Raw genomic sequence first — 18738 nt, forward strand, 5'->3', positions numbered from 1 at the left:
AGGAGTTCAGCAGTTCCTGAGATATTTAAACTGCACCCTCTGGCACCGACAAACATTCCACTCTCAAAATCACTGAGATCACATTTCATCTCCATGGAGATGTTTGTTTGGAGACAGAACGTACCCTGTGCTAAGGAACAGGACGCGGAGAGACCCGCTGGTAACGCTGTGGGTTTAGTTAATGATTATCACCAGGAGCTGACTGAACATTAACCAGGGTGTGTTCATTACTTACAGAACCCGTAACACAGCTACTGGGACATGGTGGTAACAGAACCTGGAGCCGCTGTACACGGTAAGAAACAGTATATACTGAAATATAAACATCACAAAGGCAGTCAGACACTTAAATGAGACTGAGAGCTTATTCGGTTCTTCAACAATTGAACTATAGCTAATCACTTTTGAAAGAATTAATAATTCCCTTCAGCTAATTGAATGCATCGACTTCCTGTGCATGTCCCGCGGGAAACCGGGGCAGTTGGAGGTGTTATCGGAAACGCCGCAACTTTCAACCCAGCTCCGAATCATCAGCAAAGGCTCGGGAGGTGCGATCTTCCCGTATCTCGGAACTGACCCCGGGCTACTGCTTGCAACAGCAGGAAGCCAGTCCAACCACACTCGGAGATTTACTGATCCCCGACCGAGGGAACGGAGGATTCGCTTTGATTATTCCATCGCAGGCGGAATCGACACTATCTGTCTGCCCTTTACGACATTTCGGTAGGTAGCTGCTGGGAGAGGGTGAAATTATGAGAACTACTCACACTGCAGTTTATAGCGGGGGAGGGGGTCGGAGGGAAGGGTGTAAAGAGTTGATGGTTCCATTATCTAGTCGGTTGATGAGACCTGTTGTGGATCAGCGCCTGCAGTGTTGATTCCCTTCTGTCAGAAGTGTGTGGGAAGGTGGGAGATTGCACATTTAAACAGAGGCGTAACGTAAAGAATTTTGCTTCTCATGTATATGAGGGATGTAAGTAATGAAGTTAATACAATTGGATATGCACAAACACAGATTCGAACAAAAATACAATAGAGGGACCGAGATCAGGATGGGAACGGTAAAATGAGCACGTTGCTAATGTACAAACACGAGAAAATCTGAAGTTGTTGGCAATCCCGGGCAACACCAGGAAATCTAGGAAAAGATCTAGGAAAAGAAGGTTTAACACAGAGACATCTGCACCTTGTGAGTTGTCCTGTGAGGAAACGTCTGTGATCTTGGCTTTTTTCAGTGATTGAGAAGAATTCGACATGACCTGAGTTTACACGGTGGTGTAGTTGATTGTATCCGTAGTAGTTTGGTAAAATCACTGGGATATTTGTTGAGAAATAAAGTATCCTGCGGCGTCGTGACAGGGTCGTCAACAAAATAGTTCCTGTTCTGGGAGGAACTGAAAGCAGTTGAAAACAGTCTCCCCCATTGTCTCCTCTCATTCTCTCCCCCATTCTCTCCCCCCATTCTCTCCCCCTCTCTTCCCCCTCCCGCTTTGTACCCCTCTCCCTCACCCCTCCCTCGAATGGCCTCCTCAACATTCAGCAGAAGCAGATTGCTCCAATTAATTCTGTAATCTCTGCATTGTAAATATCACTGCCAGGTGCATGTCTGTTTTCCTTAAAAACACACACACAGAAAAAAGCATTCATGTCCGTAATGCCACAGTTTTAAAGACAATATTGAACAGGTAGAAACACTGGAAATCCTCTCATGACCAGGGACGTATTGAAACATCACAACGTTCCCCACCCAGTACGGTCTCTGTGTGCACTCGGTGCTGAGCTTCTGTTTCTGTTCCAGCGAATCCAAGTATCTGAACTTTGTGGGTCCAAACAGTAAGTGAACACACCGTGAGCGAGATTCAGTCGATAACACACATATAAACCTGGGCTTCTCATCAGTCAGCACGTAATTCCACACCCTGCTCCACAGCGCATTATATGACACAAAAGCTGATTCAAGTGAATGATTATATTGTGCTGTTCGGTAAGTTCGCAGAATGCACAACATTAGTAGTTGTTGTTCACAGAGAAGTTTATCGTAGCATATACGGGATCAAAATGGACAGGGGGTGGTAAACAGATTGCAAAACCAACCCGAGCTGCAACGGATTCATGCAGATATTGGGGATTATGTGGAGGAAACAGCCAGAGGAAGTGGATGAGACAGGCGCAGTCGCATAATTCAAAAAGCAGCTGGGATGTGTAGATGGAGTGAAAAGGCCAGAAGGGAAATGGGCCCAGCACAGAAAATTGTGATCATCTCAGTGGGCACTGTGGTTGGCAATGTCTCCTTGGGCCGAACACTCTGAATTTGGACTCTATTGCTCTGTGAGTTTGTCAGTAGATGCGCCAGGTATCAGCGGAAAGACATAGACATCGTGTGGAAGGTGTTGTTAATGGGGAATGCTTGGTACCCAAGCCAACTGCTCCTCTGATACAGGGGATGAAGATACTGTCATATTTGCAAAGTAATCGTACTCTCTCTGATTCACTGTCTGCTTGTTGTGTAATTCACAGCATCACCAGCAGGTGGAGCTTTCCAGAACCGGGACCAGGATGTAAACAAGACGACGACGATCAACAATCGTCAGTCAGAATCAGAATGGACACAGGTATGATACGTTGGGATTTTTGAATTAAACTTTTGTCGCGTTTGTACACAGTAGTTCAGATGAAGAAACTGACACAGGTGTTAACAGTGCACAGAAAAGTTTCATCAGGCAGTGTCATTTATCCCACTTGTAAAGTGGCCTTGAGTAATTGATCAACCCAACAGTTCCAGCGCAGGGACCTGACACCGGTAATGGTCGAATGACTCCGCTCACCAGGCAAACCTTCAGCTGAATGAAAGGAACAGGGGCTTCTGAATCAGGTGGTTGTGAGTGAAACGCAGACGGGAGTGCGACAGCGGTCTTGTGGTTATGTAAATGTTCAGGGTCAGTGACCGTTTCACCTCCAGACAGGCCCTGATGTGTAAGACATCGCCAACTTTCACTTACAAAACTGAACGCCAGATGATAGGAACATTTCCGGGTTTTCAGAGATTGTGTGTTAACACAGCATTTCAGGGTTTGGAAAGAAAGCTAACAAGACCCCCTGGGTTTTAAATGGATGTTGCGCAAAGGAGAAGAGGGGTGTCTCCGAAATCTGTTTTCAGTAGCAGAGTGGAGATCATTGCCGGTGTTGGGAATGGCTGAGGATCAGCAGGCAGCTCATTGTAGATACATTTGTGGTCTGCTTCGGAGTTTTAATACCCAAGTGAATGTCTGGGTTGTAGAGAAATGGTGAACGCGAGTTAATTCCCCCTTGAGATGATCTTCTACCTGAATTTAAATTCCCAGGATCTCTGCTGGAAAACCCGGTATAACCAATGACCAAATGTCTCTGTCACCTGTAGACATTGTGATTGTGCTTAAATCTGTGATTCCAGCTGTAATAAAAAAGATGTGACAGCCTGGTAACCTGTCATTCGGTCCATCTAATTCTTGCTGATCTAAATGTCTGAGCTTGCCCAATTTTCCTGCAGCCTTTCCCAAATTTCCCTTGTAAGCTTCTTCTATCCTTTTTCCTGCCCGCATGCTGTCAACTTTGTAATTTTATTAGTGTTTGCAGACTCCTCTGTCTGCACGTAATTTACACCCGTCAGACACCACGTGAAAAATGTCCCTTTGGTCCCTTTTAAATTTCTTTTAAAAGACTCAAGTTTCAGACTCCCCTACCCTGGGAAAAAAAAACATGAACCTCTACACTATCTATGTCCTGGATTATTTTATGTTCACATACGTGTGTAAGGTCACCCTTCAAGCTCCTGAGCTCCAGGGCAAACTGTCCCAGCCGAACCATATCACACAAAAAACAACAGCCTACTCCAGTACCGTGGTGGTCATTCTCCACTACACACTTTCCAACTTAATCGCCTCCAACCTAGAGATTAGCAACTGCAACTACACACAAAGCTCTCTAAGTGAGACTTTGCCAATGACTTGCATAGTCGTTACATGACGATCATCAGGTGGGGGATAAGAAGGGAACCGGGGGAGCGGTCAGCATAGATCTCTAGGTAATGGTCAGTCTGTGACCCAGGGGACCGGACGATGTGCCTCTCAAGGGAATGGTCAGTCTGTGACCAAGGGGACTGGATTTTGTGTGACAAGGAGATTAGAGAATGTGTGATCCAACAGAGTGGACCATGTGTAATTCCGTTGCTGGTCTGTGTGTGACACAGACTACTGGACACTAAGTGACCCAGGAGAATTTAGCTTGTGGAAGATAATCACAGTGATAGTTCCCAGAATCACCGGAAACCGACGCATTAAGATCCTGTGGTCATCCTTGTTTTCAACTGCTGTGAATTCAGTTATCAGTATGACTGTGTCTATCCTGTTATTTTACTGGGAGTAAATGTGTCCAGACACCGGGTTATTGGGATGGTCACCTGGCAGGATGTACGGTTCACATTACCCAGCACAGTTCCACTCCAAATCCGGTCAGACAGAGTCTCAGCTCCATTGCAATCTGAATCAGCTTTGCTCATAAATCATATTGGTATAACCTGCAATTCATCACTTATTTCAGTTGAGAAATTGAAACGAGCAGCGATAGGACTGAAGAGGATTTTACCAGGCGGATCATCGAGGGAAGATGGTCGGGACACGGGAAGCAAGGTACCAAATCAGGGTCAGATTGAGAGCGATGTCCCAATGGAAAGTGGTCTCGCCGCAGAGGAGGAGGAGCAAATTCAGCCCAGAGACAGTGACGTCAGCGACACCGATCAGGACGTTGGAACCAGCACAAGTGAGGCGACTGCCTGTCAGCTCGGAAGCTCATTGAACATGGAATTGTCAAGTCCCCAACAAGGAGCAGGTGAGTGAAATATGAGGGTGAGGGGTTCTTAGAATATGGCAGGGAGGAGGGTAAAGGTGAGGCCTTGTTGGAGGGTTGTCAGATGAGAGGGGGAATGTGTAGGTGTGGTACATGTGGTGTAGTGGGCAGCCGTTACCCCACTGCAGTAAATGTACTACCTGCTGTGAGGATTTCTAGGATGTGTATTGGAGGAAATGCAGCTATCCAGATGAGAAGGGTATTTCCGGGTTGTGAATCAGGGGAAATGTATTCGCCAGGATGGAAAGAGTATCTCTGGGAAGTGAATATTACCGACAGTCCCAACATTGATTGCCCATCCAGAATTGAAATAGGTGAGTGGCTGGGATGGGGGATGCACTGGTTTGCATTAAATGTGGTCCTACTATGAACCTAATGCCCAGGATATTGTGGGTTCGGTTTTAAGGCCAGTGTTGGAGATGGGGAATTAAACCGTTTTTGTGTCTGTGAGCAGGTTCAAGTCATGTTTTTTTTTGTTTTTGTTCAGTTCGGTGAGAGCGGTGGAGACGAGGGATATCTGAGTTCAAGTCTACAGTTTCCTTTATATATTCACAGAGCCAGAGTTTACAATCTCCGACCTCCTGGCAGAGGGGGAGGAATATCGACTGTACCAACTGACAAAGTTCTACAGAGACAGACTCAAACAAGCGATTGAAGAAAAGGTTGAGAGACTCGGTATAATTTTGACAGAGGAGGGACATTTCAGTAGAGAAGAAAATGAGGTGAGTGTATTTAATGTATTGCCACCGAACTGCTGGTATCAGAGGGAATAGTCATCAATATTAATCTCCTGCACATTCTACGAGTTCTACATGGGAATGGAGACTTTGATCTCTGACTTGTCTCCAGCAGATCTGGTTTCAGCTGTTAATGTGGGGAGCACTGGGAACTACAGGTTCAGTGTCTCGTTTTCTTCTCTCACCTGCTGTATTTATCAATGTGAAATAAGAACTGTGGCTGCATATCTGGACTTTGAACAGGCATTCAGTCTGAAACTGATTTGAAATCTTGGCTGAACCGCCGAGCAGATTCAGCTCATTTCGTTGATACAGGATGAATATGAAACAGTCAGATTGTAAATTGGGCCAACCGGCTTCACTGTGACACTTGACGGAGGGAAACCTGCTAACCACATCCGGTCTTGGCAACCGAAATAGAAATCTGATAACTTGCTTAATATCTAACTAATGAGAGACAAGGATACACGATTTCAGATCACTCTCCCTGGAGCTCACAAACAGTGATTGTCTTGTCCTAGATCTGATCTATTCAGCCATGAGTGGTATTAGAAAATCAAGTGCGTTATACCCCTGAGTGACTCTGTTCTCATTGGGATTCATTGGCGCTCTATGTTATTAATCAGACAGGCATCAATGTCTCAGAATGATGAACATCATTCCTCTTATTTCTCAGGGCAATGACCTAAGCCCATCCATATTCAGTTGCATCATCAATTACCTTAATTCCATTATCGCTGTATGTTGCTTGAAGACTATTCGATGTGTAATTCATAATTCTTCAGTTAATGAGGGAGCCCAAGCCTGCATTCAGGAAGTGATCACCATTTTACAGCATGAGTGCCGGGCAGTAACCATCTCCATCAAAAGACAGCCGCACTGACATTCCGTAATGTTACATAGAAATATAGAACCAAAGAAAACCTTCAGCTGAACACAGGCCCTTCGGCCCACAGATTTGTGCCGAGAATGTCCCAAACTTAGTGATTACTAGGCTTAAGTATAGCCCTCTATTTTACTGAGCTCCATGTACATATCTAAAAGTATCTTCAAAGACCATATCATATCCACGTCCACCAGCGTTGCCGGCAGCCCATTCCACGCACTCAACACACTCTGAGTAAAAAAACTTACCCGTGAAATATCCTCTGTACCTACACCCCAGCACCTTATACCTGTGTCCTCTTGTAGCAAACATTTCAGCCCTGGGAAAAAGTCTCTGACTATCCACACAATCAATGCCTCTCATTATCTTGTACATCTCTATCAGGTCACCTCTCATCCTCCGTTGCTCCAAGGAGAAAAGGCCGAGTTCAGTCAACTTATACTCGTAAGGCATGCTCCCCAATCCAGGCAACATCCTTGTAAATCTCCTCTACACCCTTTCTATAGCTTCCACACCCTTCCTGTAGCGAGCCGACCAGAACTGAGCACAGTACTTCAAGTGGGGTCTGACCAGGGTCCTATATAGCTGCAACATTACCTCTCAGCTCCTAAATTCAATTCCCCGATTGATGAAGGCCAATGTACCGTATGCCTTCTTAACCACAGAGTCAAACTGCGCAGCTGCTTTGAGTGTCCGATGGAGTCGAACCCCAAGATCCCTCCGATCCTCCACACTGCCAAGAGTCTTACCATTAATATTATATTCTGCCATCATATTTAACCTACCAAAAGGAACCACTTCACACTTATCTGGGTTGAACTCCGTCTGCCACTTCTCAGCTGAGTTTTGCATCCTATCGATGTCCTGCTCTGACAGCCCTCCACACTATCCACAAAACCCCCAACCTTTGTGACATCAGCAAACTTACAGAACAATCCCTCCACTTCCTCATCCAGTCCATTTATAAAAATCACGAAGAGTAACAGTACCAGAACAGATCACCGAGGCACTCCACTAGTGACCGAACTCAACGGAGAATATGATCCGTCTGCAATTTCACTTTGCCTTCTGTGGGCAAGCCAGCTCTGGATCCACAAAGCAATGTGCCATTGGATCCCATGCCTCCTTAATTTCTCAAACAGCCTTGCATGGGGTACCTTAACAAATGCCCTGCTGAAATTCATATACACTACACCCACTGCTCTTCCTTCATCAATGTGTTTAGTCACATCCTTCAAAAAATTCAATCAGGCTCGTAAGGCATCTCCCGCCCTTGACAAAGCCATGCTGTCTACTCTTAATCATATTATACCTCTCCAAATGTTCATAAATCCTGCCTCTAAGGATCTACTCCAACAACTTACCAACCACGGAGGTAGGACTCATTAGTCTATAATTTCCTGGGCTATTTCTATTCACTTTCTTGAATAAAGGAATATCATCTCATCTGGCTTAGGCGGAAGAGGGCAAGGCAAGGTAGGTTTAGGTTTCAGTTTTTCCTGTTGTTTGAGGAAGGGGAAGTATGAGTGGGAGGGCAGATTGTTGTTCTCGGTGTCGGATGTGGGAGGTCCTGGAGTCTCCCAGCCTCCCAGACGTCCAGATCTGCGCCAGGTGCGCCGAGCTGCAGCTCCTAATGGACCGTGTTATGGAAATGGAGATGCAGCTCGATGACCTTTGTCTTGTCAGGGAGAGTGAGGTATTGATAGAGAGGAGTTACAGGCAGGTGGTCACACCGGGGCCACGGGAGGCAGACAGGTGGGGCACGGTTAGGAGGAGGAAGGGGAAGAGTCAGGTACTAGAGAGTAACGCAGTGGCTGTACCACTTGACAATAAGTACTCCTGTTTGAGTACTGTTTGTGGGGGGGGGGACAGCCTACCTGGGGGAATCGACAGTGGCCGTGCCCCCGGCACAATGTCCGGCCCTGTGGCTCAGAAGGGTAGGGAAAGGAAGAGGAAGGCAGTAGTAATATGGGACTCGATAGTTAAGGGGTCAGATAGGCGGTTATGTGGACGCAGTCAGGAGATCCGGATGGTAGTTTGCCTCCCTGGTGCCAGGGTCCGGGATGTTTCTGATCACGTCCATGATATCCTGAAGTGGGAGGGTGAGGAGCCAGAGGTCGTGGTACATATAGGTACCAATGGCATAGGTAGCAAAAGAGAAGACGTCCTGAAAGGAGAATATAAGGCGTTAGGAAGGCAGTTGAGAAGAAGGACCGCAAAGGTAGTAAGTAATCTCAGGATTACTGCCTGTGCCACGCGACAGTGAGAGTAGGAATGGAATGAGGTGTAGGATAAATGCATGGTTGAGGGATTGGAACAGGGGCAGGGATTCAAGTTTCTGGATCATTGGGACCTCTTTTGGGGCAGGTATGACCTTACAAAAAGGACGGGTTACACTTGAATCCTAAGGGGACCAATATCCTGGCGGGGAGATTTGCTAAGGCTACTGGGGAGTTTTTAAACTAGAATGGTTGGGGGCTGGGAATCATTTTGAAGAGACTAGGGGAAAGGCCGTTAGTTCACAAATAGATAAAGCTAGTAGACAGTGTGTTAGAGAGGCCAGGCAGGTGATAGAGAAGGGGAGCGCTCAGACAGAAGATGTAGGGGAGAAGTAGGAAAAAGATAATAAAGTTGATTGCATCGTTAGGGATAAACAGTGAGAAAGATTTGGAGAGTTTCTAAAGTGCATCTATTTTAATTCTAGGAGCATTGTAAGAAAGGTGGATGAGCTTAGAGCATGGACTGATACCTGAAAATATGTTGTAGCTATTAGTGAAACATGGTTTCAGGAGGGGTGTGATTGGCAACTAAATATTCCTGGACTTCTTTGCTTCAGGTGTAATAGAATCGGAGGGGCAAAAGGAGGAGGTGTTGCATTGCTTGTCTGAGAAAATATTACAGCTGTGCTTTGGCAGGATAGATTAGAGGGCTCGTCTAGGGATCCACTTTGGGTGGAATTGAGGAATGGGTAAGGTGTATTAACACTTATAGGGGTGTATTATAGACCACCTAATGGGGAGCGAGAATAGGACGAGCACCTTTGTAAGGAAATAGCAGATATTTGTAGTAAGCACAAGGTTGTAATTGTGGGAGATTTTAATTTTCCACACATAGACTGGGAAGCCCATCCTGTAAAAGTGCTGGATGGTTTGGAGATTGTAAAATGTGTGCAGGATAGTTTTTTGAAGCAATACATAGAGGTACCCACTAAAGAATGGGCAGTGTTGGATCTCCTGTTAGGGAGTGAGATAGGTCAGGAGACGGACGTATGTCTTGGGGAGTACTTCGGGTCCAGTGATCACGATGCCATTAATTTCAGTATAATTATGAAGAAGGATAGGACTGGACCCAGGGTTGAGATTTTTGATTGGAGAAAGGCTAACTTTGAGGAGATGAGAAAGTACTTAGAAGGAGTGGATTGGGACAATTTGTTTTATGGGAAGGATTTAATAGAGAAATGGAGTTCATTTAAAGGTGAAATTTTGACGGTACAGAATCGTTATGTTCCTATTAGGTTGAAAGGAAAGGTTAAAAGTTTGAGAGCGCCATGGTTTTAAGGGATATTGGAAACTTGGTTCGCATAAAGAGGGAGATCTACAATAAATATAGGCAGCATGGATTAAATGAGGTGCTTGAGGAATATAAAGAATGTAAAAAGAATCTTAAGAAAGAAATTAGAAAAGCGAAAATAAGATACGAAGTTGCTTTGGCAAGGAAGGTGAAAATATATCCGAAGGGTTTCTACAGTTATATTAATAGCAAAAGGATAGTGAGGGATACATTTAGTCGCTTAGAGAATCAGAGTGGACAGCTATGTGTGGAGCTGAAAGAGATAGGGGATATTTTGAACATTTTTTTTCTTCAGTATTCACTAAGGAGAAGGATATTGAATTGTGTAAGGTAAGGGCAACAAGTAGGGAAGTTATGGAAACTATGACAATTAAAGAGGAGGAAGTACTGGCGCTTCTAAAGAATGTAAAAGTGGATAAATCTCGGCGTTCTGACAGGATATTCCCAGGGACCTTTAGGGATGTTAGTGTAGAAATAGCAGGGGCTCTGACAGAAATATTTCAAATGTCATTAGAAACGGGAATGGTGCCGGAGTATTGGCGTATTGCTCATGTGGTTCCATTGTTTAAGAAGGGTTCTAAGAGTAAACCTAGCAATTATAGGCCTGTCAGTCTGAAGTCAGTTGTCGGTAAATTAATGGAAAGTATTCTTAAGAGATAGTATATAGAATTATCTGGATAGACAGGCTTTGATTAGGAATAATCAGCATCGATTTGTGCGTGGAAGGTCATGTTTGACAAATCTTATTGAATTTTTTGAAGACGTTTCGAGGGAAGTTGACGAGGGTAAAGCAGCGGATGTTGTCTATATGGACTTCAGTAAGGCCTTGACAAGGTTCCGCACGGAAGGTTAGTTAGGAAGGTTCAATCGTTAGGTATTAATATTGAAGTAGTAAAATGTATTCAACAGTGGCTAGATGGGAGATGCCAGTGAGTAGTGGTGGTAACTGTTTGTCAGGTTGGAGGCTGTTGACTAGTGGTGTGCATCAGTGATCTGTATTGGGTCCGATCTTGTTCGTCAAAAACATTAATGATCTGGATGATGGGGTGGTAAATTGGATTAGTAAGTCTGCAGATGATACTAAGGTAGGTGGCGTTGTGGATAATGAAGTAGGTTTTCAAAGCTTGCAGAGAGATTTAGGCCAGTTAGAAGAGTGGGCTGAACGATGGCAGATGGAGTTTAATGCTGATAAGTGTGAAGTGCTACATTTTGGTAGGAATAATCCAAATGGGGCATACATCGTAAATGGTAGGGCATTGAAGAATGCAGTAGAACAGTGTGATCTAGGAATAATGGTGCATAGTTCCCTGAAGGTGGAATCTGATGTGGATAGGGTTGTGAAGAAAGCTTTTGGTATGTTGGCCTTTATAAATCAGAGCATTGAGTATCGAAATTGGGATGTAATGTTAAAATTGTACAAGGCATTGGTAAGGCTGAATTTGGAGTATTGTGTACAGTTCTGGTCACCGAATTATAAGAAAGATGTCAACAAAATCGAGAGTACAGAGAAGATTTACTGAAATGTTTCCTGGGTTTCAGCACCTAAGTTACAGGGAAACGTTGAATAAGTTAGTTAATAAGAGAGTGTTAGCTGTGTGGAATGGGCTTCCAGTAGAAGTGGTAGAGGCAGTTTCGGTATTGTTATTTAAAGTAAAATTGGATAGGTATATGGACAGGTAAGGAACCGAAGGATATGGGCTGAGTGCGGGCCAGTGGGACTTGGTGAGAGTAAACGATCGGCACGGACTAGAAGGGCCGAGATGGCCAGTTTCCGTGCTGTAATTGTTATATGGTTATATCCGCAACCCTCTAATTCTCCGGAAATTCTCCCGTCTCCATTGGTGATGCAAAGATCATAGTCAGATGCTCAGCAATCTCCTCCCTCGTTTCCCACAGTAGCCTGTGGTACATCTCATCCGGTCCGGGCGACTTATCCAACTTGATGCTTTCCAAAAGGTCCAGCACATCCTCTTTCTTAATATCTACATGCTCAAGCTTTTCAGTCTGCTGCAAGTCATCACTACAATCACCAAGATCCTTTTCCATAGTGAATACTGAAGTAAAGTATTCATTAAGTACCTCTCCTATTTCCTCCGGTTCCATACATACTTTCCCACTGTCCCACTTGATAGGTCTTATTCTTCACGTCTTATGATAGCCTCATAATTCCTCTTACTCCAATTGAACGCTTTTCTGTCTTGTCTGTTCCTATCTCTCTCTAATGCTATTGCAAAGGAGATAGAATTATGATCACTATCTCCAAAATGCTGTCCCACTGAGAGATCTGACACTTGACCAGGTTCATCTTCCAATACAAGATCAAGTACAGCCTCTCCTCATGTAGGCTTATCTACATATTGTGTCAAGAAACCTTCCTGAACCCACATAACAAACTTCACCCCATGTCAACCCCTTGCTCTAGGGAGATGCTAATTGATATTTGGGAAATTAAAATCCCCTATCACGGCAACTCTGTTATTATTACATTTCTCCGGGATCTGTTTCCCTAGTGCTCCTCGATATCCTTGTTTCTATTGGGCGGCCTATAAAAAGCACACAGTAAAGTTATTGACCCCTTTCTGTTCGTAACCTCCACCCACAGAGACTCACTCAGACACAGACAATCTCTCCATGGCGTCCACCTTTTTTGCAGCCGTGACACTATATCTGATCAACAGTGCCATGCCCCCACCTCTTTTGCTTCCCTCCCTGTCCTTTCTGAAACATCTAAAACCCGGCACCTGAAGTAACCATTCAAGTCATTGAAACATCCAAGTCCCTGTAATGGCCACAACATCATAACTCCAAGTACTAATCCACGTTTTAAGCTCATCCGCTTTGTTCACAACATTCCTTGACTTAAAATGTTCTGTTGCCTTTACACATCATAAGACCATAAGGCATCGGAGCACAAATGGGCCATTAGGCCCATCGATTCTTCTCCGCCATTACATCATGGGTGATTTACTATCCCTCTCAACCCCATTCTTCTGCCTTCTCCCAGTGAACTTTGCTGACCTGATTCATCAAGAAGGTACCAACTTCTGTTTTAAATATACCCAATGACCTGGTCTCCGCAGCTGTCAGCGCCAATGAATGCTAACATTTTGTTTTTGCCTTTCCTAACACCGACTCAAACTGCAAGGAATACCGCACTAAGTCTCCTGAGACACTTTACAACTCTCAAAAATAGTCTACGTCTTCATTATTTCTGCCAAAGTGTATGGCCATGTACCTCCCTATACTAAATTCCAATTGCCACTGACATGTCCATTTTTTTCCCATCTGTGTATGTCCTCCCTGCTTCCCTCCCGATATCTTCGTAACGCGCGCAGTCTGGGTCATAAAGCCTCAAAACATCAGCATAATGGAAAAAGAAACTGTCCCAAAACCAGCCACTGCAGAACACGTCTAGTCACCAACATCCATCAAGAAAACGCCCTATTTGTTCCCATTTTGTGCTTCCTGACAGTCAGACAAATTCTGTCTGGAGAATAACATGGACCCTCTATCCATACTCGTGTCTTTCTTGTCCTACTGTCTTGTTAAATGGTGTTATGTGCGGCACCTAGTCAAAGGTCCTCGGGAAGTCCAAGTAAACAACTTGCTCGGACTCTCCGTTGTCGACCCAGCATGCTGTTCCCTCAAAAACTTCCAACAGGTCTGTTAGGCAAGATCCCTTCCATGGATTTTGGCCTTTTTTTTATCATGTGCGTCCAAATACCCCGAAACATTATCCTCAATAATTGACTGCTGACATCTTCCCAAACGCTGATCACACTAACTGGCCTATAATTTAAAATGATCAGTCCTCTGGAACCATTCCAAAATCTATTGATTCTTGACCGATCATTACTAATGTCTCCACAATCTCTTCAGTCTCCTCTTTCAGAAGCAATCGAGTGCAGTTGATCTGGACTCATCTATCTTCAGAACTTTCAGCTTCCCGAGCACCTTCTCCTTAATAATTGCAAATACACTACAATAAGTGTATGGGACATTGGAAAAAATGTTGAATTTCCCCATGGGGATGAATAAAGTATCTATCTATCTATCTACCTATCTATCTTCTGCCACCTGACATTCTCAAATATCTGGCACGTTCTACTGTTTGTTACAGTAAAGACTGACGCAATATACTTACTAATACATTCTGGCATTTCCTTCTCCCCTGACAGTACCTCTCCACTGTCGTTTTCCAGCGGCCCAATATGCACTTCCCTCTCTTTCACTCTTCATATATCAGACGGACCTTTTGCTAAGCTATTTTACATTATTCGCTAGCATACCTTCATATTTCATATTTTCTCTACTTACGGCTTTTTAATTGTCTTCTGTTGATTTGTAAAAACATCCCAGTCCTCCAGCTTTCTACTATATTTTGTAATATTCTGTGCCTTCTCTTTTGCTTTTGTGCTGCTTTGACTACCTCGTCAGCCACGGTTGATCACCCTCCCTTTAGAATAATTCTTCATCTTTGTGATCCTTTGTCCTGCACCTTCTGAATTGCTCCGAGAAACTTCAGCCATTCCTGCTCTGCCATTGTCCCTGTTAGTGTCATTTTCTAATTTATTTTTGCCCAGCTCCTCTCTCATGCTTCTGTAATTCCTTTGTTCCACTGTAACACTGATATATCTAACTTTACCTTCTCCCTCTCAAACTGCAGTGCGAGTTCCTTTATTTTATGATTACTGCCTCTTAAGGGTTTAGTTACCTTAAGCTCCTTAATCAAATCTTGTGTAATACACAACACAAAATACAGATCCGCCTTTCCTATAGTGGGCTCAATCATAAGCTTCCCTCAAAAGCCATCTCACAGGCATTCTACAATTCCCCTGACTCAGGATTCAGCACCGAACTGATTTTCCAAGCTACCAAGGACAACTTTATCATTCACATTTTTACAGGCCTCTTCTCTCCCCCATTGTAATTTGTAGCTCACATCCTGGCTACTATTAACAGGCCTGTATATAATTTCCATCAGGGTCATTTTACCTATGCAGTCTCTTAACATCTTCATCGTCCAGTCCGATATCACCTCTTTCTCAGGACTTTTCATTTTTAATGACAACATAGTAAACCCAACCCTTTCATCTACCTGCCTATCCTTTCGATTCAATATTTATCCTTGGATGTGAGCACCCAACTATGAACTGCTTTCAGCCATGATTCAGTGATTCCCACCATGCATTATTTTTTGCTCTCTCGCTCCCCCCTCCCTTCCGTTCTTCTTGTCACATCTTGTTGAGGTACTGCTACACGTTGACAGATCGAGTAAATTAATCACATTGCATCTACGGCAGGGCGTCAGTGAATCCTTATTCTTACACAATATTGATTTAGAATTTCCCTCAGCTCCTGTTTCTCTATTAACGACTAAACCCAGTAAGGATGAGACAGCAGGCCAGTGACCGCATCTGTTATGAAGCTAGTGGGGCCATGAACATATATTTTCCTCAACATTCTCCATGTCTGTCCGTCTGCTCCATAATAAGTTCATTGTTTTCCTTTTGTAGAAAGTCACTGAACTGACAGAGAAGGGAAACCGGGCAGAGAGTTCCAGACTCTTCCTCAGTTTGGTGATGGGCAAAGGCTCTCAGGCCCGGAGGGCGATGTGGAAATCCTTTGTGACTTTGAGGACTGAGTTACCGAAGTTGGACAGAATACTGAGGCAAATACAGGAGCGAGGTATGTTAAAAACACACACTGAACATTAAGGTACATTGAAATAAATTTTAGTTATTTAATTATTTTGGCTCTGTTTTCATGGATTTTTAAAAAAAATATATTTAAACAGGTCCTGATCCACAGGAATACATGAACATTGCCCATGGGTTATTTGAGTTACCCACTCAACTGATAGGTGAGTGATGAAATGCACTGTTCAAATCACGCCTCAAATGTTAGTCTGGGACTTCGCAAAATCTGGGAATCAAAATTCACCATTAATCATTCGCTGATACAAGGAAATCTGCAGATGCTGGAATTTGAAGCAACACACACACAATGCTGGTGGAACGCAGCAGGTCAGGCAGCATCTATAGGGAGAGGTACAATTCGCTATTGACCTCCACAGAGATTGTCTGGCATTTCCTTTGCACCTGTTACTGCATCTAGAACATCATTTTTCTGCGGTCCGATATCTTCTTTTTTTATTCTTGATATATCTGAGAATGAAAAAAATACTTTGGTATTTTTTCTTCTATTATTGACCATTTGCTTGCATTCCCTGCATATTCATGTATATCTAGGAGCATCTATAACATAGTTGCCTCCAACACGACCCACACAGTAGATTCCAGGCACCTACAAATCTGTGAAGAAAACTACCCACAATTGCTGTAAGTTTATCCCATCTCACCTTAACCAAAGTCCCTCTGGTATTAGACACCAGTCTTATGTAAAAATAAACAGACAAAATAAAGGCTGTTGACCCAAACTCTTATCTCTCAAACTTGTACACCTCAGTCAGATCTCTATTCTAACTCCAGAGTAAACAAACCAAGTTTATCAAACCCCCACTTGTAGCACATGCCACCGAATCCAGGCAACATCCTGATGAACCTGTTCTGCACCCTCTCCAATCCTTCCAAGAGCTGGACAATCAGAAGTGAACACAAATTCCAGATGCACCCAAAACCATAAGGTCCAGGAGCAGAATTAAGCCAATCGGCTCAGTGAATTTGCTCTGCAAATCCTCTCAACTCCATTATTCTGCCTTGTCCCAGTAAACGTTGATGCTTTTCCTAATTAGGAACCTATCGACCTGCATTTTAAATATACCCAATTACTTGTCTTCCTCAACTGTCTATAATAATAATATCACAGATTCACCACCTGCCAGTGAAAGAAGTTTCTCCCAATGTGGATCACCTCCAGCCAGGACAATTCACACAGTTCTCAAGCATGTTAAATTTCTGTATAAGCATTCCTTGTGGGACCTTGTCAAACACCCGACTGATATCCAAATAAAAAATCTCCATGTGTGACTTCATCTGTCACCTTTGTCACCTCCTGGAAGAACTCCACCGTTAGCAAGACGCAAACCCCGCCCAAAGCCTCGCTGCTGAACACCAAACCACCTCAAACATTCTGTCATACACCCGTGGGACAGAAGATATAAAAGGCTGAAGGTTCGTACCACCAGCCTCAAGGACAGCTTTAATTCTGCATTTATAAGGCTATTGATTGTCTGCAACTATGTTATTATTGGCTCTTAATAATAATAAGACAACTTTATTTATAAAATTGCAACATCCTGCATCTCGTAACTAATAACCACTCACTTAGATAACCACAATATATTTATAGAAGAGCAGAAAGAATACACTTAGTGTATGAACGGATTTAAGGAGCAACTAATAATAGATTATGTATCTATCGAGCACTGGGAAGAGTAGAAATCTTTCAATGTTATATTATCTATCAAAAACCATTTGATTCTGTCTCTCACATGGTTAAGAGGTTCCAATATTATAAAAGATGCATCCAATACTTGTGAAATTTCTACATCTAATGAATTACAATAAACGCCCTAATAACAACCACAACGGGACAGCCACTGTTACCAAAATAAATGCAGAGTTTTTCCAGAGTGACACACTAAGCCCACTATGGTTTTGTCTGGCGTCAAATCCACTCTTGAATTTCCTGAATCAGACAAAAATCTGTATCGAATCGGGGGAAAAAAGCGCAACGAATTATACCTTACACAGCTATACAGGGATGATTGGAAATTAGTTACTCTTGCATCAGTGGAGCTAAAACAATTAATTCAAATAATGGAACTAATTTCCAAAGAAACCATATATAGCATATATAGCTATGCATGTGATTATATAAAATATTAAATTAAATAAGTTGTGCAGAAATAGAAATAAAAAAGAGATTAGTGAGTCAGTATCGATAGGTTCTGTGTCCATTCAGAAACTGGATTGTAGAGAATAAGAAGATGTTTCTCAATCGTTGAGTGTGCTTGAGTGTCCGATCCTGTGCAGTAGTCCCCATGAACCAGATGGTGATGCAGCCAGTTATAATGCTTTGCAAGTTACACCTGTAGAAATATTCGAGAGATGTTGGAAACTCCTGATGAAGTATAGCCACTGTTTTACCTTCTCTGTAGCTGCATCGATATATTGGGTCCAGGTCAGGTACTGAGAGATATTGCACCCAGGATTATGAAATTGCCTACACTCTTCACTTCAGATCCACCTGTGAGGATTGGTGTGTCGTGTTTCCTCATCTTACCCTTTCCGAAACCTACAATTAGCTCTAACGATATATTTTCATCAACGCAAGGAGGATTCAGCACTCCGTACAAGCTTATGCAATTCTGATAAGGGGTACACATCACTGAACGTAAATGAAAGCATAACCCATAAAAATGAAGAAACAATCATAATAGAAGAACGTTAAACTTGGAAGAGTGTAAGAGCCTGACTCCCCACGGAAGATATCCCCACGATCTGAGCGATGTCGACAAGGAAGCGTTGAGCGCCTGGCTCAGAGTTGGAGACCTCTTCCCAGAAACGGAAGAGGTCATTGTAGCAATACAGGACCAGGTGATTAACACATCTAGTTATCAATAATAACGAATAAAGGCCAGCAGGTTCAAGGTGATAAACGCTGAAAATTACAAGAGCTGCCAGAAACAATTGAACACAT

General features: G+C 43.5%; 1 protein-coding gene across 1 annotated transcript in view; it reads left to right on the plus strand.

Annotated features, from left to right (window-relative positions):
- The window catches only part of LOC140721698 (NACHT, LRR and PYD domains-containing protein 3-like), a 52314-nt gene that overhangs the window by 14419 nt on the left and 19157 nt on the right, over window positions 1-18738 (plus strand). The window contains exons 3-8 of the mRNA XM_073036485.1: window positions 238-295; window positions 2518-2612; window positions 4576-4863; window positions 5437-5603; window positions 15591-15762; window positions 15872-15937. Coding sequence (XP_072892586.1) covers window positions 2603-2612; window positions 4576-4863; window positions 5437-5603; window positions 15591-15762; window positions 15872-15937 — 703 coding nt within the window. The 5' untranslated portion in view covers window positions 238-295; window positions 2518-2602. The remainder of the gene's footprint in view (window positions 1-237; window positions 296-2517; window positions 2613-4575; window positions 4864-5436; window positions 5604-15590; window positions 15763-15871; window positions 15938-18738) is intronic.

Source organism: Hemitrygon akajei, unplaced genomic scaffold (assembly GCF_048418815.1).
Source record: "Hemitrygon akajei unplaced genomic scaffold, sHemAka1.3 Scf000060, whole genome shotgun sequence".
NCBI classification, from domain to species: Eukaryota; Metazoa; Chordata; class Chondrichthyes; order Myliobatiformes; family Dasyatidae; genus Hemitrygon; species Hemitrygon akajei.